At 53.2% G+C, this 18372-nt stretch overlaps 1 protein-coding gene across 1 annotated transcript; it reads left to right on the top strand.

The window, feature by feature from the left end:
• Positions 1–313: 313 nt before the first annotated feature.
• On the top strand, positions 314–17622 carry PSMB8 (proteasome 20S subunit beta 8). Its single transcript, XM_081183533.1, has 6 exons — positions 314–499; positions 13461–13611; positions 13756–13867; positions 15161–15290; positions 17094–17298; positions 17420–17622. Exons 1-6 carry the CDS (start codon positions 353–355, stop codon positions 17506–17508), a joined length of 834 nt encoding a protein of 277 aa, XP_081039659.1. The 5' UTR covers positions 314–352; the 3' UTR covers positions 17509–17622.
• Positions 17623–18372: the final 750 nt, after the last annotated feature.

Below are 18372 nucleotides of genomic sequence, written 5' to 3'. Positions count from 1 at the left end.
TTACAGAACCCTGCAGGGAACTTGCCGTGGGGGGGGGGTTCTTCCCTTTGGATTATCTCCCCCCCCCACAGCTTCCCCCCACTTCCTTCCCCAGATTCTCCCACCCCCTCCAACAAAGAGGGTGGAGTGGGGTCCGTTTGGACAGGGCACCCTCGGTGCGCGCCTCTCCCCAACCGTGCGCCCTGCTCCTTCGCCGACCTCTCCAAGCGCGCCCTTGCCCATCCCCGACGTGGCGCACGGAGGGAGGCGGGGAGGGAGGAGCAGAGCGGTGGCGGGGGGAGACACGGAGAGGAAACACGGGTCGGGCGCTGCTGCTTTCGCTTTCACCGAGAAGAAAAGAGGCGAAGCGGCGATGGCGCTCCTCGACGTTTGCAGGCTGGAGCGCGGCGCCTGGGACTGGAACCCGCTGGGAGGAGCCGCCACCCCGCGGCCGGGGGCGCCCGGGCATTACGCCTTCGGGGTAGAGAAGCCCCAGATCGCCGTGCCCCCTGGCAGGCAGGTGAGATGGGGAAAGGGGCGAAGAAGAGGCGGGAGGGCCACTGCGGCTAGTGCCTTTCCAACGCCAGCGAGCGATCCCTGCCCGCCGCCCTCTGCTGGGCGGTGACAGAAGCAGGGAAATATGTACAGTATCTGTATTCCGGAAGGCGCAGATTGGGGGCCCGCTTTGACCTACATGTTAGGGTCTGGAAATTGTTGTTGTTGTTGTTTATACCTCACCCAACTGGCTGGGTTTATCCAGCCACTCTGGGCAGCTTCCAACAAAATATTAAAAATACAATAAAAAATCAAACATTAAAACTTCCCTAAATGGGGCTCCCTCTCCCGCCCTCTGTCATTTGTTCTCCCAGAGGCTACTGTGTTTTTGCATTTGTTCAGTACTGTTGTAGCATCTGTCTCTGGACCTATGTGCGCCTCACTGAACTTTCTCCTTGCTTGATTTGTGTTAAATTTCAAGAAAGCGCTGGTGGGATGACAGCTCTTTAAAAGCAGCGACCCTAAAACAACTCCAAACTGATGAAATCGGGTTTAACCTGCATATCAGAAGTGCATTCCTTCGTAACCACTTGGGTCTAGCAAGGAATAATAATAATAATAATAATAATAATAATAATAATAATAATAATAATAATAAATTTTATTTATATCCCGCCCTCCCCAGCCAAAGCCGGGCTCAGGGCGGCTAACAACAATCAAATAATCACACAATCTAAAAATATTTCATTATAAAAATTAATTAAATCAAATTGATGGCAACCAATTAAGCAAAATTCTGAGCAGGTTGCCAGAGGAGGGAGTCAGGCTGCGCCCTGACCAAAAGCCTGGCGGAACAGCTCTGTCTTGCAGGCCCTGCGGAAAGATGTCAGGTCCCGCAGGGCCCTAGTCTCTTGTGACAGAGCATTCCACCAGTTTGGAGCCGCAGCCGAGAAGGCCCTGGCTCTAGTTGAGGCCAGCCTAACCTCTCTGAGGCCTGGGACCTTGAGGATGTTATTATTTGCAGACCGTAGGTTTCTCTGTGGGGCATACCAGGAGAGGCGGTCCCGTAGGTACGAGGGTCCTAGGCCGTATAGGGCTTTAAAGGTTAAAACCAGCACCTTAAACCTGATCCTGTACTCCACCGGGAGCCAGTGCAGCTGGTATAATACCGGATGAATGTGCTCTCGCAGCGAAGACCCCATAAGGAGTCTCGCCGCGGCATTCTGCACCCGCTGGAGTTTCTGGGTCAGTCTCAAGGGCAGCCCCATGTAGAGCGAGTTACAATAATCCAGTCTGGAGGTGACCGTCGCATGGATCACAGTGGCTAGGTCAGGACGAGAGAGATAAGGGGCCAACTGCTTAGCTTGGCGGAGATGAAAAAATGCCGCCTTTGTTATAGCTGTAATCTGCGCCTCCATAGAGAGGGAGGTATCGAAGATTACACCCATAATAATAATAATAATAATAATAATAATTTATTATTTATACCCCGCCCATCTGGCTGGGCCTCCCCAGCCACTCTGGGCGGCTTCCATAAAAACCAAAAATACAGTAAAATGTCACACGTTAAAAACTTCCCTGAACAGGGCTGCCTTAAGATGTCTCCTGAATGTCAGGTAGTTGTTTATCGCTTTGACATCTGCTGGAAGGGCGTTCCACAGGGCGGGCGCCACTACCGAGAAGGCCCTCTGCCTGGTTCCCTGTAGCTTTGCTTCTCGCAGTGAGGGAACCGCCAGAAGGCCCTCGGCGCTGGACCTCAGCGTCCGGGCAGACTGATGGGGGTGGAGACGCTCCTTCAGGTATACTGGACCGAGGCCGTTTAGGGCTTTAAAGGTCAGCACCAACACTTTGAATTGTGCTCGGAAACGTACTGGGAGCCAATGTAGGTCTTTCAAGACCGGTGTTATATGGTCTCGGCGGCTGCTCCCAGTCACCAGTCTAGCTGCCGCATTCTGGATTAGTTGTAGTTTCCGCGTCACCTTCAAAGGTAGCCCCACGTAGAGCGCATTGCAGTAGTCCAAGCGGGAGATAACCAGAGCATGCACCACTCTGGCGAGACAGTCCGCAGGCAGATAGGGTCTCAGCCTACGTACCAGATGGAGCTGGTAAACAGCTGCCCTGGACACAGATTTGACCTGTGCCTCCATGGACAGCTGTGAGTCCAAAATGACTCCCAGGCTGCGCACCTGGTCCTTCAGGGGCACAGTTACCCCATTCAGGACCAGGGAATCCTCCACACCTGCCCGCCTCCTGTCCCCCAAAAACAGTACTTCTGTCTTGTCAGGATTCAACCTCAATCTGTTAGCCGCCATCCATCCTCCAACCGCCTCCAGACACTCACACAGGACCTTCACCGCCTTCACTGGTTCTGATTTAAAAGAGAGGTAGAGCTGGGTGTCATCCGCATACTGATGAACACCCAGCCCAAACCTCCTGATGATCTCTCCCAGCGGCTTCATATAGATGTTAAAAAGCATGGGGGAGAGGACAGAACCCTGAGGCACCCCACAAGTGAGGGCCCAAGGGTCTGAACACTCATCCCCCACCACCACTTTCTGAACACGGCCCAGGAGGAAGGAGCGGAACCACTGTATAACAGTGCCCCCAGCTCCCAGCCCCTCAAGACGGTCCAGAAGGATGCTATGGTCGATGGTATCGAACGCCGCTGAGAGATCCAGCAGAACTAGGAAACAGCTCTCACCTTTGTCCCTAGCCCGCCGGAGATCATCAACCAGTGCGACCAAGGCAGTTTCAGTCCCATGATGAGGCCTGAATCCCGACTGGAAGGGATCCAAATGGTCCGCTTCTTCCAGGCGTGCCTGGAGTTGTTCAGCAACCACTCGCTCAATCACCTTGCCCAGGAATGGAAGATTTGAGACTGGGCGATAGTTGGCCATCGTGGCCGCATCTAAAGATGGTTTTTTAAGAAGCGGTTTAATAACCGCCTCTTTCAGCGGGTCTGGGAAGGCTCCCTCACGGAGGGAAGCATTCACCACCCCACGAAGCCCATCGCCCAGTCCTTCCCGGCTAGCTTTTATAAGCCAGGATGGGCAAGGATCCAGGAGACAGGTGGTTGGTTTCACTCGTCCAAGCAGCCTGTCCACATCCTCGGAGGTAACAGATTGAAATTGATCCCACTCAACTTGACTAGACAGAACTCTAGCACTCTCCCGCCCCGGCCCTGCTCCCACGGTGGAGTCTACTTCTTCCCGAATCTGGGCGATTTTATCTGCAAAAAACTTTGCAAAATCATTGCAGGAGAACATGTGGCCCGTACTGGGCCCCGATGTTGCAGGTGGTTCCGCTAAATTGTGAACCACCTGAAAAAGTCTCCTGCTGCTGTTTTCTGCAGATGCAATAGAGGCGGTGAAGAAATTCTTCTTCGCCGTCGCTATCGCCACTTGGTAGGCTCGACGTTGAGCTCTAACCTGTGTCCGGTCAGATTCGGAATGAGTTATCCGCCACCGGCACTCTAGCCGTCTCAACGATTGTTTCATTGCCCTCAGATCCGTGGAAAACCACGGGGCTGTCCGGGCTCCATGCAATCGGAGAGGGCGCTTCGGAGCCAAACAGTCAATAGCCCTGGTTAACTCCACATTCCAGCGGGCCACCAGGGAATCGGCTGAAAGGCCATCAACATGGGATAAAGCATCCCCTACCACTCTCTGGAAACCATTTGGATCCATTAAGTGGCGGGGGCGGACCATCCGAATTGGTCCCACCTCCCTGCAGAGGGGATGGGTCGCAGAGAAGTCCAGTTGCACCAGGAAGTGATCTGACCATGGCACTTCTTTCATTTCGCTTTTACTTAGTGTCAGATCACCAACATCCATAGAGGTAAACACCAGGTCCAAGGCATGTCCACGGCTATGGGTTGGGCCAGACTTATTCAGGGACAGCCCCATGGAGGCCATGCTTTCCACGAAGTCCCGAGCGGCCCCTTGTAAGGTCGTGTCGGCATGGATGTTAAAATCCCCTAGGATGACCAGGCTAGGTGTCTCCAGGAGAACATCCGCCACGACCTGAAGCAGCTCGGGCAGGGAATCCTTGGTGCAGCGGGGAGGTCGGTACACCAAAAGGAATCCTGTACTGCCCCTATTGCCCAACTTCCAGAACATGCACTCAGAAAACTGGGTCTTCCCAATAGGACGCCTGGTGCAAACTAATGACTTCCTAAAAATCACTGCAACCCCCCCTCCCCGCCCACGTGACCTGGGTTGCTGTGCGTAAGAGAAACCTGGTGGACAAGCAGCGGCAAGGACAGGCCCATCTGCTTCATCCAACCAAGTCTCTGTTACACATGCCAGGTCAAATCCTCCATCCATGATCAAGTCATGGATGGCAGTGGTCTTACGAATCATTGACCTGGCATTGCACAGCAGCACCTTCAGGTCACGTGGGTATCCCTTGCTGATTCTAGTATCCATCCGGACAGGACCAGACCCGGAGGCAGGGATAGTCCTCAGACAACGACTAAACCTGCCTCCTCTGTAATGACATGGTCTGGTCTTAGCGTAACTCCTCCTCCTACCCGTGATCACTGAGATCGGTTGTCCCAGTGCATCCCCCCCTGTGGAACATGCCCCAGCCATTTTGTGGGCTGGGGCCCACTCCCCGGCAGCCCTGAACCCTCCCCCTAAAAACAAAATAACACCTTAAACAAACAAACAAAACCAATAAAACAATACAAACAAAAAAATATAAAAATTACAAAAACATCAAAATAAAAAAATAATAATTCCCCAAGCCCAACCAAACATCCATCCCACCCCCACCCCCCACATACAAAAATCCAAAGAAAATTTTTAAAAAACATTTTAAAAACACTCTGTGCCTCTCCGGCAGTAACAACTGTCCTAGTGAGGCCTGTCAGGCCCCGCCCCGGGCCAGGTGGTAAGTGGCAGGAAGGAGCAGGGCCCTCAGGCACACACTCAGGGGAGTCTTCCTGGGCAGCAGGCCGCAAGCAGCACACAGTCCTTGTGAGGCCCCAGGCCCCGCCCCAAGCCAGATGGTAAGTGGCAAGAGCAGGGCCCTCAGGCACTCACTCAGGGAGTCTTCCTGGGCAGCAGGCCGCAAGCAGCACGCAGTCCTTATGAGGCTTCAGGCCCCGCCCCAGGCCAGATGGTAAGTGGCAAAAGCAGGGCCCACAAGCACTCACTCAGGGAGTCTTCCTGGGCAGCAGGCCGCAAGCAGCACGCAGTCCTTATGAGGCCCCAGGCCCCGCCCCAAGCCAGATGGTAAGTGGCAAGAGCAGGGCCCTCAGGCACTCACTCAGGGAGTCTTCCTGGGCAGCAGGCCGCAAGCAGCACACAGTCCTTGTGAGGCCCCAGGCCCCGCCCCAAGCCAGATGGTAAGTGGCAAGAGCAGGGCCCTCAGGCACTCACTCAGGGAGTCTTCCTGGGCAGCAGGCCGCAAGCAGCACACAGTCCTTATGAGGCCCCAGGCCCCGCCCCAAGCCAGATGGTAAGTGGCAAGAGCAGGGCCCTCAGGCACTCACTCAGGGAGTCTTCCTGGGCAGCAGGCCGCAAGCAGCACGCAGTCCTTATGAGGCTTCAGGCCCCGCCCCAGGCCAGATGGTAAGTGGCAAAAGCAGGGCCCACAAGCACTCACTCAGGGAGTCTTCCTGGGCAGCAGGCAGCAAGCAGCACGCAGTCCTTATGAGGCCCCAGGCCCCGCCCCAGGCCAGATGGTAAGTGGCAAAAGCAGGGCCCACAAGCACTCACTCAGGGAGTCTTCCTGGGCAGCAGGCAGCAAGCAGCACGCAGTCCTTATGAGGCCCCAGGCCCCGCCCCAAGCCAGATGGTAAGTGGCAAGAGCAGGGCCCTCAGGCACTCACTCAGGGAGTCTTCCTGGGCAGCAGGCCGCAAGCAGCACGCAGTCCTTATGAGGCTTCAGGCCCCGCCCCAGGCCAGATGGTAAGTGGCAAAAGCAGGGCCCACAAGCACTCACTCAGGGAGTCTTCCTGGGCAGCAGGCCGCAAGCAGCACGCAGTCCTTATGAGGCCCCAGGCCCCGCCCCAAGCCAGATGGTAAGTGGCAAGAGCAGGGCCCTCAGGCACTCACTCAGGGAGTCTTCCTGGGCAGCAGGCCGCAAGCAGCACACAGTCCTTGTGAGGCCCCAGGCCCCGCCCCAAGCCAGATGGTAAGTGGCAAGAGCAGGGCCCTCAGGCACTCACTCAGGGAGTCTTCCTGGGCAGCAGGCCGCAAGCAGCACACAGTCCTTATGAGGCCCCAGGCCCCGCCCCAAGCCAGATGGTAAGTGGCAAGAGCAGGGCCCTCAGGCACTCACTCAGGGAGTCTTCCTGGGCAGCAGGCCGCAAGCAGCACGCAGTCCTTATGAGGCTTCAGGCCCCGCCCCAGGCCAGATGGTAAGTGGCAAAAGCAGGGCCCACAAGCACTCACTCAGGGAGTCTTCCTGGGCAGCAGGCAGCAAGCAGCACGCAGTCCTTATGAGGCCCCAGGCCCCGCCCCAGGCCAGATGGTAAGTGGCAGGAGCAGGGCCCACAAGCACTCACTCAGGGAGTCTTCCTGGGCAGCAGGCAGCAAGCCGCACGCAGTCCTTATGAGGCCCCAGGCCCCGCCCCAAGCCAGATGGTAAGTGGCAAAAGCAGGGCCCACAAGCACTCACTCAGGGAGTCTTCCTGGGCAGCAGGCCGCAAGCAGCACACAGTCCTTGTGAGGCCCCAGGCCCCGCCCCAAGCCAGATGGTAAGTGGCAAGAGCAGGGCCCTCAGGCACTCACTCAGGGAGTCTTCCTGGGCAGCAGGCCGCAAGCAGCACGCAGTCCTTATGAGGCTTCAGGCCCCGCCCCAGGCCAGATGGTAAGTGGCAAAACAGGGCCCACAAGCACTCACTCAGGGAGTCTTCCTGGGCAGCAGGCCGCAAGCAGCACGCAGTCCTTATGAGGCCCCAGGCCCCGCCCCAAGCCAGATGGTAAGTGGCAAGAGCAGGGCCCTCAGGCACTCACTCAGGGAGTCTTCCTGGGCAGCAGGCCGCAAGCAGCACACAGTCCTTGTGAGGCCCCAGGCCCCGCCCCAAGCCAGATGGTAAGTGGCAAGAGCAGGGCCCTCAGGCACTCACTCAGGGAGTCTTCCTGGGCAGCAGGCCGCAAGCAGCACACAGTCCTTATGAGGCCCCAGGCCCCGCCCCAAGCCAGATGGTAAGTGGCAAGAGCAGGGCCCTCAGGCACTCACTCAGGGAGTCTTCCTGGGCAGCAGGCCGCAAGCAGCACACAGTCCTTGTGAGGCCCCAGGCCCCGCCCCAAGCCAGATGGTAAGTGGCAAGAGCAGGGCCCTCAGGCACTCACTCAGGGAGTCTTCCTGGGCAGCAGGCCGCAAGCAGCACACAGTCCTTATGAGGCCCCAGGCCCCGCCCCAAGCCAGATGGTAAGTGGCAAGAGCAGGGCCCTCAGGCACTCACTCAGGGAGTCTTCCTGGGCAGCAGGCCGCAAGCAGCACGCAGTCCTTATGAGGCTTCAGGCCCCGCCCCAGGCCAGATGGTAAGTGGCAAAAGCAGGGCCCACAAGCACTCACTCAGGGAGTCTTCCTGGGCAGCAGGCAGCAAGCAGCACGCAGTCCTTATGAGGCCCCAGGCCCCGCCCCAGGCCAGATGGTAAGTGGCAAAAGCAGGGCCCACAAGCACTCACTCAGGGAGTCTTCCTGGGCAGCAGGCAGCAAGCAGCACGCAGTCCTTGTGAGGCCCCAGGCCCCGCCCCAGGCCAGATGGTAAGTGGCAGGAGCAGGGCCCACAAGCACTCACTCAGGGAGTCTTCCTGGGCAGCAGGCCGCAAGCAGCACACAGTCCTTGTGAGGCCCCAGGCCCCGCCCCAAGCCAGATGGTAAGTGGCAAAAGCAGGGCCCACAAGCACTCACTCAGGGAGTCTTCCTGGGCAGCCCAAACTCTTAACGGCCGGTGCTGGCACTAATTGCACCCCCGCAAGAGATGGGAGTTGCCCCCTCGATCCCATATCGTCCCGCCCCAGCCAGAGGACCTCTGTCTTCGAAGGATTTAACTTCAACCGGCTCCCACGTAACCATCCAGCCACAGCTTCCAGACATCTGGTCAGTGTGTCTGGGGCCGAGTCAGGATGGCCATCCATCAACAGATAGAGTTGGGTGTCATCAGCATACTGATGGCAACCCAGCCCAAAACTCCGGACAAGCTGGGCGAGGGGGCGCATAAAGATGTTAAAAAGCATCGGGGAGAGAATTGCACCCTGAGGCACTCCACACACCAAGGAGTGGCGTGATGACAATTCCCCCCCAAGTGCCACCCTCTGTCCCCGACCAGAGAGAAACGAGCGCAGCCATTGAAGGACTGTGCCCTGGATCCCCACGTCGGCAAGGCGGTGGTCCAGGAGTTCGTGATCGACCATGTCAAAGGCTGCTGACAGATCTAGAAGAATCAGCAGCCCCGACCCGCCTCGATCCAGCTGCCTGCGGAGATCATCTGTTAGGGCGACCAGAGCCGTCTCGGTCCCATGACCAGCGCGGAAGCCGGACTGGAATGGATCCAGAGCAGATGTTTCATCCAGAAACCTACCAAGCTGTTCAGCAACCGCTCTCTCAATCACCTTACCCAGGAATGGAAGATTCGAGACCGGGCGGTAATTGGATAGATCTGAGGGATCTAATGATGTTTTCTTTAAGAGCGGACGCACCACCGCCTCCTTCAGTTCCCCTGGGAATATCCCGGTGCCAAGGGACAAATTGATGATATCCCCCAGGGGGCCCCGCACCTCGTCTGGACACGCTCTAATCAGCCATGACGGGCACGGGTCAAGAGGACAGGTGGTGGGCTTTCCAGCTTGGAGGAATCTGTCCACATCGGCTGGAGATATCCGGTCAAAGTGGTCCAATACTGGACCCGAGGACAGTCGAGGGGCCTCCAGTTCCTTTATTGTATCCAAATTGGCAGGGAGGTCATGGCGGAGCAACAGGACCTTCTCCGCAAAAAAGCTCGCAAATGCCTCACAGCTGTGTGTCAGATTGTTATTTAAATTTGGCTGTCCTTCAAGGGACGTTAAAGACCGAATTATACTAAATAATTGCGCCGGGCGAGAGCTAGCGGATGCAATGGAGGCCGAGAAGTAAGACTTCTTAGCGGCCTTCACTGCCATCTCATAGGTTTTCATAAAAACCCTATAAGATGTTCTTGAGGCTCCGTCACGGGCACCCCGCCATACTCGCTCTAGCCGTCTGAGGTCCCGCTTCATTTTCCGAAGCTCCTCGGTAAACCAGGGAGCCCGGTTTCTGCGGGGTCGCAGAGGGCGCTTAGGTGCGATCTCATCGATGGCTGCCAGGAGCTGGGTATTCCAGCCCTCAACAAGCTCAGTCAATGAGTCGCCAGGGGGAGCAAGGTCCCGCAAGGCTTGACGGAATCTATCCGGGTCCATCAGCCTCTGCGGGTGAGCCCAAATCGGCTCGCCACCTAAGCAGGGTGGGGGTGGAAAGTCAATCCTGGCTTTCAGAGCGTAGTGATCAGACCATGGCACCTTCATCGAAGGAGACATGATCACATCTATACCGGCACCAAAGATCAAATCCAGCGTGTGGCCTGCTTGATGTGTGGGGCCCGAAACAAACTGGGAGAGCCCTAGTGTCGCCATGGAAGACACCAGGTCCAGAGCCTGTGAGGAGGGAGTGGCATCAGCATGGAAGTTGAAGTCTCCCAATACCAATAGGTTAGGGAACTCCAAGGCCCAGCCGGCCACCGCCTACAGCAGGGTGGCTGCTGGTGCGCTAGGTGGCCGGTACACCAGCCAGACAGCCAAGCTCTCCTCGGAGCCCCACACTAGGCCAACACATTCAATGCCGGGGATCGATGGCGATGGTAGAGCCCTGAAAGAACAATTTTCCCGGATTAATACTGCCACCCCTCCCCCCCGGCCCACAGTCCGTGACTGGTAGAGGACGGTGAAACCCGGGGGCGCCATCTCTCGTAAGGTAACAGTTACCCCTTCGTGCACCCAGGTCTCCGTCACACAAGCCAGGTCGACTCCCTGCGAGATAAAGAAATCTCGCAGGGTAGCGGTTTTGTTGCCTATAGACCTGGCATTGCACAACACCAGTGAAGGAGGTGAGTAATCCTTGCTCACCCTACCCTCGTCTCTCGGGATGGGGCGCAGATTGGAAGGGGTACGAGCATATCCGTATCTCGATCCCCTTCGCCTATAATATCTGCCCCCACCGCCATACCTCCCTCGCCCCTCCACGGTAGCAATCCCAAGCCTCATACTAACCTCCATTTACAAAATAAAAAGCAAAACAACCAAAGACAATTATGCCCAAACAAAACCAATCCCCACCCCACTCAATATTCAACCCCAAAAACAAAACAAAATGGAACAGACAAAAATACATAGATAAAAACCACCATTCACGGTGGTACAACAAAGTAAACAATAAAAGCACCTTTAAAACACCTTAAAATATATATAAACATCTTTAACATTTGCAGCAGATAATGAAATAATATAATATTATAAAAAACAACAACCCCCATTTAAGGTGCTGCAAATTAAAAGCAATTAAAACATTTAGAACTATTTTGTCCATTGCTGCCGGTAGCTGCTCTGTCCTCTAAACTGTAGTGGTAGTGCAGGCCCCGCCCCCTAGGCCGGATGGAGTTGGCAGAAAAGGGAGCGGTCCTCCCAACACTCACGCGAGCAGCAGCACCAGCAGAAGAATGATTTATTTATACCCCGCCCATCTGGCTGGGTTTCCCCAGCCACTCTAGGCGGCTTCCAAATGAATATTAAAAACAATACAGCATCAGACATTAAAAGCTTCCCTAAACAGGGCCGCCTTCAGTTGTCTTTTAAAAGTAAAATAGTTGTTTATTGCCTTGACATCTGCTGGGAGAGTGTTCCACAGGGCAGGCGCCACTACCAAGAAGGCCCTCTGCCTGGTTCCCTATAACCTCACTTCTCACAGCAAGGGAACCACCAGAAGGCCCTTAGCGCTGGACCTCAGTGTCCGGGCTGGACAACGGGGGTGGAGACGCTCCTTCAGGTATACTGGGCTGAGGCCATTTAGGGCTTTAAAGGTCAGCACCAACACTTTGAATTGTACTCAGAAACGTATTGGGAGCCAATAAAGATCTTTCAGGACTGGTGTTATATGGTCTCGGCGGCCTCTCCCAGTCAGCAGTCTAGCTGCCGCATTAGTTGCAGTTTCTGGGTCACCTTCAAAGGTAGCCCCACGTAGAGTGCATTGCAGTAGTCCAAGCGGGAAGGGTGGGGAATCCCCCTTTCCTTCGGGAAAATGGGCTGTCCCTCTGGCTAGTGGCATAATCTGCAGGTTGCCATCTGATTGGATTTTATTCTGATCCTGATTGGATTTTAGGATGTATTTTAATTGATTGTCTGATTTTATGTTAATGTGTTATACATTTGATGTTAGCCGCTCTGAGCCCAGTTTTGGCTGGGGAGGGCGGGGTATAAAAATTATTATTATTATTATTATTATTATTATTATTATTATTATTATTATTATTATTATTATTATTGTCATTATTATTATGCCCCATTTCCAATTGTTATATGAAAATTCAGAAGACCCAGAAGGAGACGGATAGGGAGCTTTTGTGACTGCGTTTGCCTCAGGCTCCAAGTCAGCCTCCTGCAATGCCTGGCTTTCTTTTACATCTCACTTATGATACTTTGTTGTAATTCTGGGAGCCAGTGTGGTGTAGTGGTTAAGAGCGGTAGTCTCGTAATCTGGTGAACTGGGTTCGCTTCCCCGCTCCTCCACCTGCAGCTGCTGGGTGACCTTGGGCCAGTCACACTTCTCTGAAGTCTCTCAGCCCCACTCACCTCACAGAGTGTTTGTTGTGGGGGAGGAAGGGAAAGGAGATTGTTAGCCGCTTTGAGACTCCTTAAAGGGGGTGAAAGGTAGGATATCAAATCCAACCTCTTCTTCTTCTGGAGATTTATTTTATGATTTGCGATCTTGTCTTTTGCAAAGTTAACTAAGTTTAAAACGCCTGCCTGCTGAGAATGACGCTGCCCGTGAGCATGTGCAGAATTCTGCTCAACGGCCTCCACCAGCACTTGAAAGATCTGTGAGGAAGATTGACATGTGTCGCTTCGAAACGGGATGGGGTACCGAGCCGAGAGGCCCCCACAGCAAGTGCCGCAATGACTTAGGACAGAGGGCGGGAGGTGGGTGGTGGCGCCAAATTTTGCCATCGCACAGGACACCGCTGAAATTTGAGAGCCCCAAATCCACCACTGCCAGCTCGATACCAGTTTGTTTTGTTTTGGGGTTTTTTATGTTTTTTGTTTGATTTTACAACTCCATTCACAATTATAATCACATACGGTAAAAATAGCACAAGATTCTTCCGAATCTCAGGACTTCCCTCCTCCCCTCCGTGGGTTCTTTAAGTGACTTTTTAAACTGCATATAATAAGTCCATTTAATTTACAACCTTCCATTACAGTGGTACCTCAGGTTAAGTACTTAATTCATTCCGGAGGTCCGTTCTTAACCTGAAACTGTTCTTAACCTGAAGCACCACTTTAGCTAATGGGGCCTCCCGCTGCCGCTGCACTGCCAGAGCACGATTTCTGTTCTCATCCTGAAGCAAAGTTCTTAACCTGAAGCACTATTTCTGGGTTAGCAGAGTCTGTAACCTGAAGCGTATGTAACCTGAAGCGTATGTAACCCGAGGTACCACTGTATATCTAAAGTCTATGCATCATTGCAAGAGTTAGTTAAAACCTGCCGAAGAGTTCAAGTGTTGACAGTGGTCTTTCAAATATACTGTACATTTGTCCCCTTCTTTATAGAAGCTCAGCTTGAAAGCAGTTTGGGGGGGGCGCGTTTTGTGCCCTCCTCCTAGGAGGAAAGGAAGCACCCAAACATTGGGATAATTTATTGTTGCTGTGTATTACCGAAGTCTCAAAAGTGGCTTCGGGTGGCAGATAAAAGAGATTTCAAAGCATTAAGCATTTCCGTGCCTTGCTTCCTCCCCCCCCCCCCAGCCTTCTGAGTTCCTGCAGACCCACTGCGAGGGCAGCGGCAGCAGCGGGCAGCGGATTCAGCTGGAGCATGGCACCACCACCATGGCCTTCACTTTCCAGCATGGCGTCATCGTCGCCACCGATTCACGGGCATCGTCTGGCAGCTACATCAGTGAGTAACCACAGAGACATAGACAGTTGAAATGGCGCCACAGATTAAATGGAGGAGGCCTGGCTGACCTAGGCCTAGACTGTGGGGGACAGAGGCTCCCCACCGCTGGCTTGAACCCTTCACAAACAACTCTCTTCCCCATAGGTGCAAAGGTGTTCAACAAAGTCATTGAGATCAACCCCTACTTGCTGGGCACCATGTCTGGGAGTGCTGCAGATTGCCAGTACTGGGAGCGACTCCTGGCCAAACATTGCAGGTAGGTACCTAGAGATTTGTAGAGTTGGAAGGGACCCTGAGGGGCAATCTAGTCCAACCCCCTGCGACGCAGGAATCTCAGCTAAACTCGGTAAACCTCCGTCTTCCGCAGGTATTTTCCCCATCTCACAAATATGCAGGGCAGGGCAATGGAAAAAAAAATGAATTATTGAGTATGTGCTAGTGTAAAGGCAGGCGGGCTGACCCATAAGAAAACTCCACTATCCGTTCAAAGGTAATGCCTTTTATTAGGCCAACCAAAATGGCACAAAACAGTTGTGCAGGTCTAAGAGTTCTGCAGAATTCTTCATCTAGCCTGATGAAGAGTTCTGGAGACCCCGAAAGCTGGTATGCTTTTATTGTGAATATTTTGGTGGGCCTGATAAAGGTACGGCTCTGATATGTATCGACTGTCGTTTTTGCTTCCTAAAAGTCACATGTAGCGTAGCGAACTTGAGCAGCGAGGCAGGATCCTTCCGGTCTTCCCCTTTGGGAAACACAAGCTAGGATCTGGAATAACATGTCATGATATTCTTCTTCTGACTCCCCCCACCCCAAATGGTAGCTTAGCAGGTCACAGCAAAAGATTACTGCACCAGACCTCCTCTTGACGGCTCCCACCCCATATATTATAATTTGAGCCTAGCCTGGGTTTGGTTGAATAGATGGAAGATTCCAGAAGGATAGTGAAGCCCCAACCTGAAAGCTTGGCCGCCACAGGTTTACTTGGGAGGCCTCAAGACGAGTCGTTGGCCCACCTGAAAACGGCATGGGTAATGGAGTTATGAAAAAGAAGAGGAGAGAGCGACTCTCCCTTTCATTTTCCTCCTACCCCTCTTTACCTCTCCCCTTCCTTCCTTCCTTCCCTCCTTCCTTCCTTCCTTCCTTCCTAGCACAATTCAAAATGTTGGTGCTGACCTTTAAAACAGCCTCGGCCCAGTATACCTGAAGGAGCGTCTCCACCCTCATCATTCAGCCCGGACACTGAGATCCAGCTCCAAGGGCCTTCTGGTGGTTCTCTCATTGCGAGAAGTGAGGTTACAGGGAACCAGGCACAGGGCCTTCTCGGTGGTGGCGCCCGCCCTGTGGAACGGCCTCCCATCAGATGTCAAGGAGATAAACAACTTTTTAACTTTTAGAAGACATCTGAAGGCAGCCCTGTTTAGGGAAGTTTTTAATGTTTGGTGTTTTATCGTGTTTTTAATATTCTGTTGGGAGCCGCCCAGAGTGGCTGGGGAAACACAGCTAGATGGGTGGAGTATTAATATATCATTATTATTATTACTTCTGGCAGGTTGTACTACTTACGCAACAAGGAGCGAATCAGCATCTCGGCTGCTTCCAAACTCCTGGCCAACATGCTTGTTGAGTACAGGGGGATGGGGCTGTCTGTGGGGAGCATGCTGTGCGGCTGGGACAAGAAGGTACCAGCAACGTGACCGCAAGGAGGGGGGGCAATTGGGGGCAGGCAGAGTGGGGGGGGGGGAATCACTCAGGAAAATGGGAGCTCAGTGGGTCAGAGATGACTATAAGGGGTGAGTCAAAGGAGGGGCTGCTGGGTATCCTGATGAGAGAGGAAGTCTGGGTGGAAGAGCGATTCTAGGTTTCCGCCTCATTCATTGCCAGCCAGGTCCTGCCTGAATAAACACTGCACATTTAAAGCCACCCCACCCCACCCCCCCAGAATCCTGGGAATTGTAGTTTTCAAAGGTTCTGAGAATTGTAGTTTATTTATTTGTTGGTTTAATTTGTATTCCGCCCTTCATCTGAACTTCTTCTTTGGCGATCCCTCGTAGCTGAGTAAGATTGTCTTCCATGAACACAGTCTTAACACAAAGTCTGTAAGTGACTGTGGAGGCCAATTCTGGATCCACACGTCCTTCCACAGTGGGGACATTGGTTTCCAGGAGGGAGTTGATCACAGTGAGGGTTTGCCAAGTGTGCCTTCCTCTTAGCACGTTTCTCCCTTTCGTCCTGAGTTTGAGCATCTTCAAAGTCCATGACACCTTTGGTAAAGGCTGTTCTCCAACTGGAGCGCTCGCAGGCCAGTGTTTCCCAGTTGTTATACTACATTTTTAAAGATTTGCCTTGAGAGAGTCTTTACACCTCTTTTGTTGACCATCAGCATTACGCTTTCCATTTTTATGTTCGGAATATAGTACAGTGGCACCTCAGGTTACAGATGCTTCAGGTTATAGACGTTTCAGGTTACAGACTCCACTAACCCAGAAATAGTACCTCGGGTTAAGAACTTTGCTTCAGGATGAGAACAGAAATCGCTTAGCGGTGGCGCAGCAGTAGCAGGAGGCCCCATTAGCTAAAGTGGTGCTTCAGGTTAAGAACAGTTTCAGGTTAAGAACAGACCTCCAGAATGAATTAAGTTCTTAACCCGAGGTACCACTGTAGTTACTTTAGAAGACAATAATCAGGCATCCGCAGAACATGACCAGTCCAACGAAGTTGGATGATGTTGAAGAGAATCGCTTCAACACTGGTGATCCTTGATTCTTCCAGTATACTGGCATTAGTTCACCTGTCTTCCCAAGTAAAATGTATTTTGCCCTTCATCTGAACATCACAGGACAGTTCACAACATAAAAATATCAAATGAGAACACAAAACACATACTAGAAGCAAGAACAAACCTGTCGTCCCACAAACATATTTAAAAGGCCATAGAATCAGCCAAAGGCCTGGTTATAGAGGAACATTTTCACCTGGTGTCTGACAACATGTAATGAAGGCGCCAGGCAAGCCTCCCTGGAGAGAGCATTCCACAGGCAGAGAGCCACTGCAGAGAAGGCCCTGTTCTCGTGTTGCCACCCTCCGGACCTCTCGTCAAGGAGGCATGCAAAGGTCTTTGGTTATCTGTTCTGTGGGTCAGTAAACTAATGTTCCCAGGATTCTTGGGGGGAGGAGGTTTTGCTTTAAATGTATGGTGTAAACAAGGCTGATAAATATTTATCATACCGTCGGGAATTCACCCAGGGCACATTTTCAAGAGAGGTTTAGTGGAGGGGGTTTAGTGTGGGTCTTGGGGGGCACATGGGAAGTGCTGCCAGAATGAGGGCCTGAGGGAGAGAAACAACTTCGTGACTTTCAAGGAGTGGGGTGGGAATGAGCGGGTGGGGAGTGGGTGCGAGATCAGCTAGGCAGGGGACTTGGGTGGAAGCGGACGCGATCAGAGGCAAAAGAGGCCAACCTGCGGGTTCTTCCTCTTTTTCTAGGGTCCTGGACTTTACTACATAGACGATAACGGGGTACGCCTGGGCGGCCCCCTCTTTTCCACGGGAAGCGGGAACTGCTATGCCTATGGGATCCTGGACAGCGGCCATCGCCCCGATCTCAGCGTGGAGGAGGCCTACGAACTCGGCAGGAAGGCCATCTCTTACGCCACCCACCGCGATGCCTACTCAGGCGGTGTGGTGAACAGTAAGTGCCCCCCACCCTCATTCTGCAGTCCCAGCCCCACGTCTCCCTTGTTTGGTGAGAGCCTGCTTTCATTTTGCACAAGCTCACTGGTGTGGTGGTACCTCTCTGTCGCCCCGTGCAGTGTATCACATGAAGGAAGACGGCTGGATCCGGGTCGGGCGCACAGATGTCAGCGATCTGCTCCACCAGTACGCCGAAGCCAAGAAGTGAGCGGCCGGGAACCACGAGGAACGTTGGATATGCTTCAACATTCAGGGGCGAAGGGCAGAAAGGGACAGAGCTACATTTATGACGGGGCAGCAATAAAGTATTTTCCTTGATAAAGTCTTTGATTCTTTGCTGGTGTCTTAAAGAAGGACACTGACAAACTGGAACGTGTCCAGAGGAGGGCAACCAAAATGGTCAAAGGCCTGGAAACGATGCCTTATGAGGAACGGCTAAGGGAGCTGGGCATGTTTAGCCTGGAGAAGAGGAGGTTAAGGGGCGATTTGATAGCCATGTTCAAATATATAAAAGGATGTCACATAGAGGAGGGAGAAAGGTTGTCTTCTGCTGCTCCAGAGAAGCGGACACGGAGCAATGGATCCAAACTACAAGAAAGAAGATTCCACCTAAACATTAGGAAGAACTTCCTAACAGTAAGAGCTGTTCGACAGTGGAATTTGCTGCCAAGGAGTGTGGTGGAGTCTCCTACTTTGGAGGTCTTTAAGCAGAGGCTTGACAACCATATGTCAGGAGTGCTCTGATGGTGTTTCCTGCTTGGCAGGGGGTTGGACTCGATGGCCCTTGTGGTCTCTTCCAACTCTATGATTCTATGATTCTAACCGGTCTGAAGTAGCATACAGGATACACGTAGTGGGAGGTTCTGGACTGAACATTTGAGAATTATTGCGTTCAAGATAAGCATATCCACGACAGCTTCATTGGATGATTTTAGATGAGCAGGACAGGATATTTTATTTATTATTCTTCCTCTTTTTCTCACTTGTGTGAGAATGCAGATATAGTGGTACCTTGAGTTACATACGCTTCAGGTTACAGACTCCGCTAACCCAGAAATAGTACCTCGGGTTA

Source organism: Podarcis bocagei (assembly GCF_964188305.1).
Source record: "Podarcis bocagei genome assembly, chromosome: 2".
Taxonomy (NCBI): Eukaryota; Metazoa; Chordata; class Lepidosauria; order Squamata; family Lacertidae; genus Podarcis; species Podarcis bocagei.
This window is presented reverse-complemented; position numbering and strand designations above follow the sequence as displayed.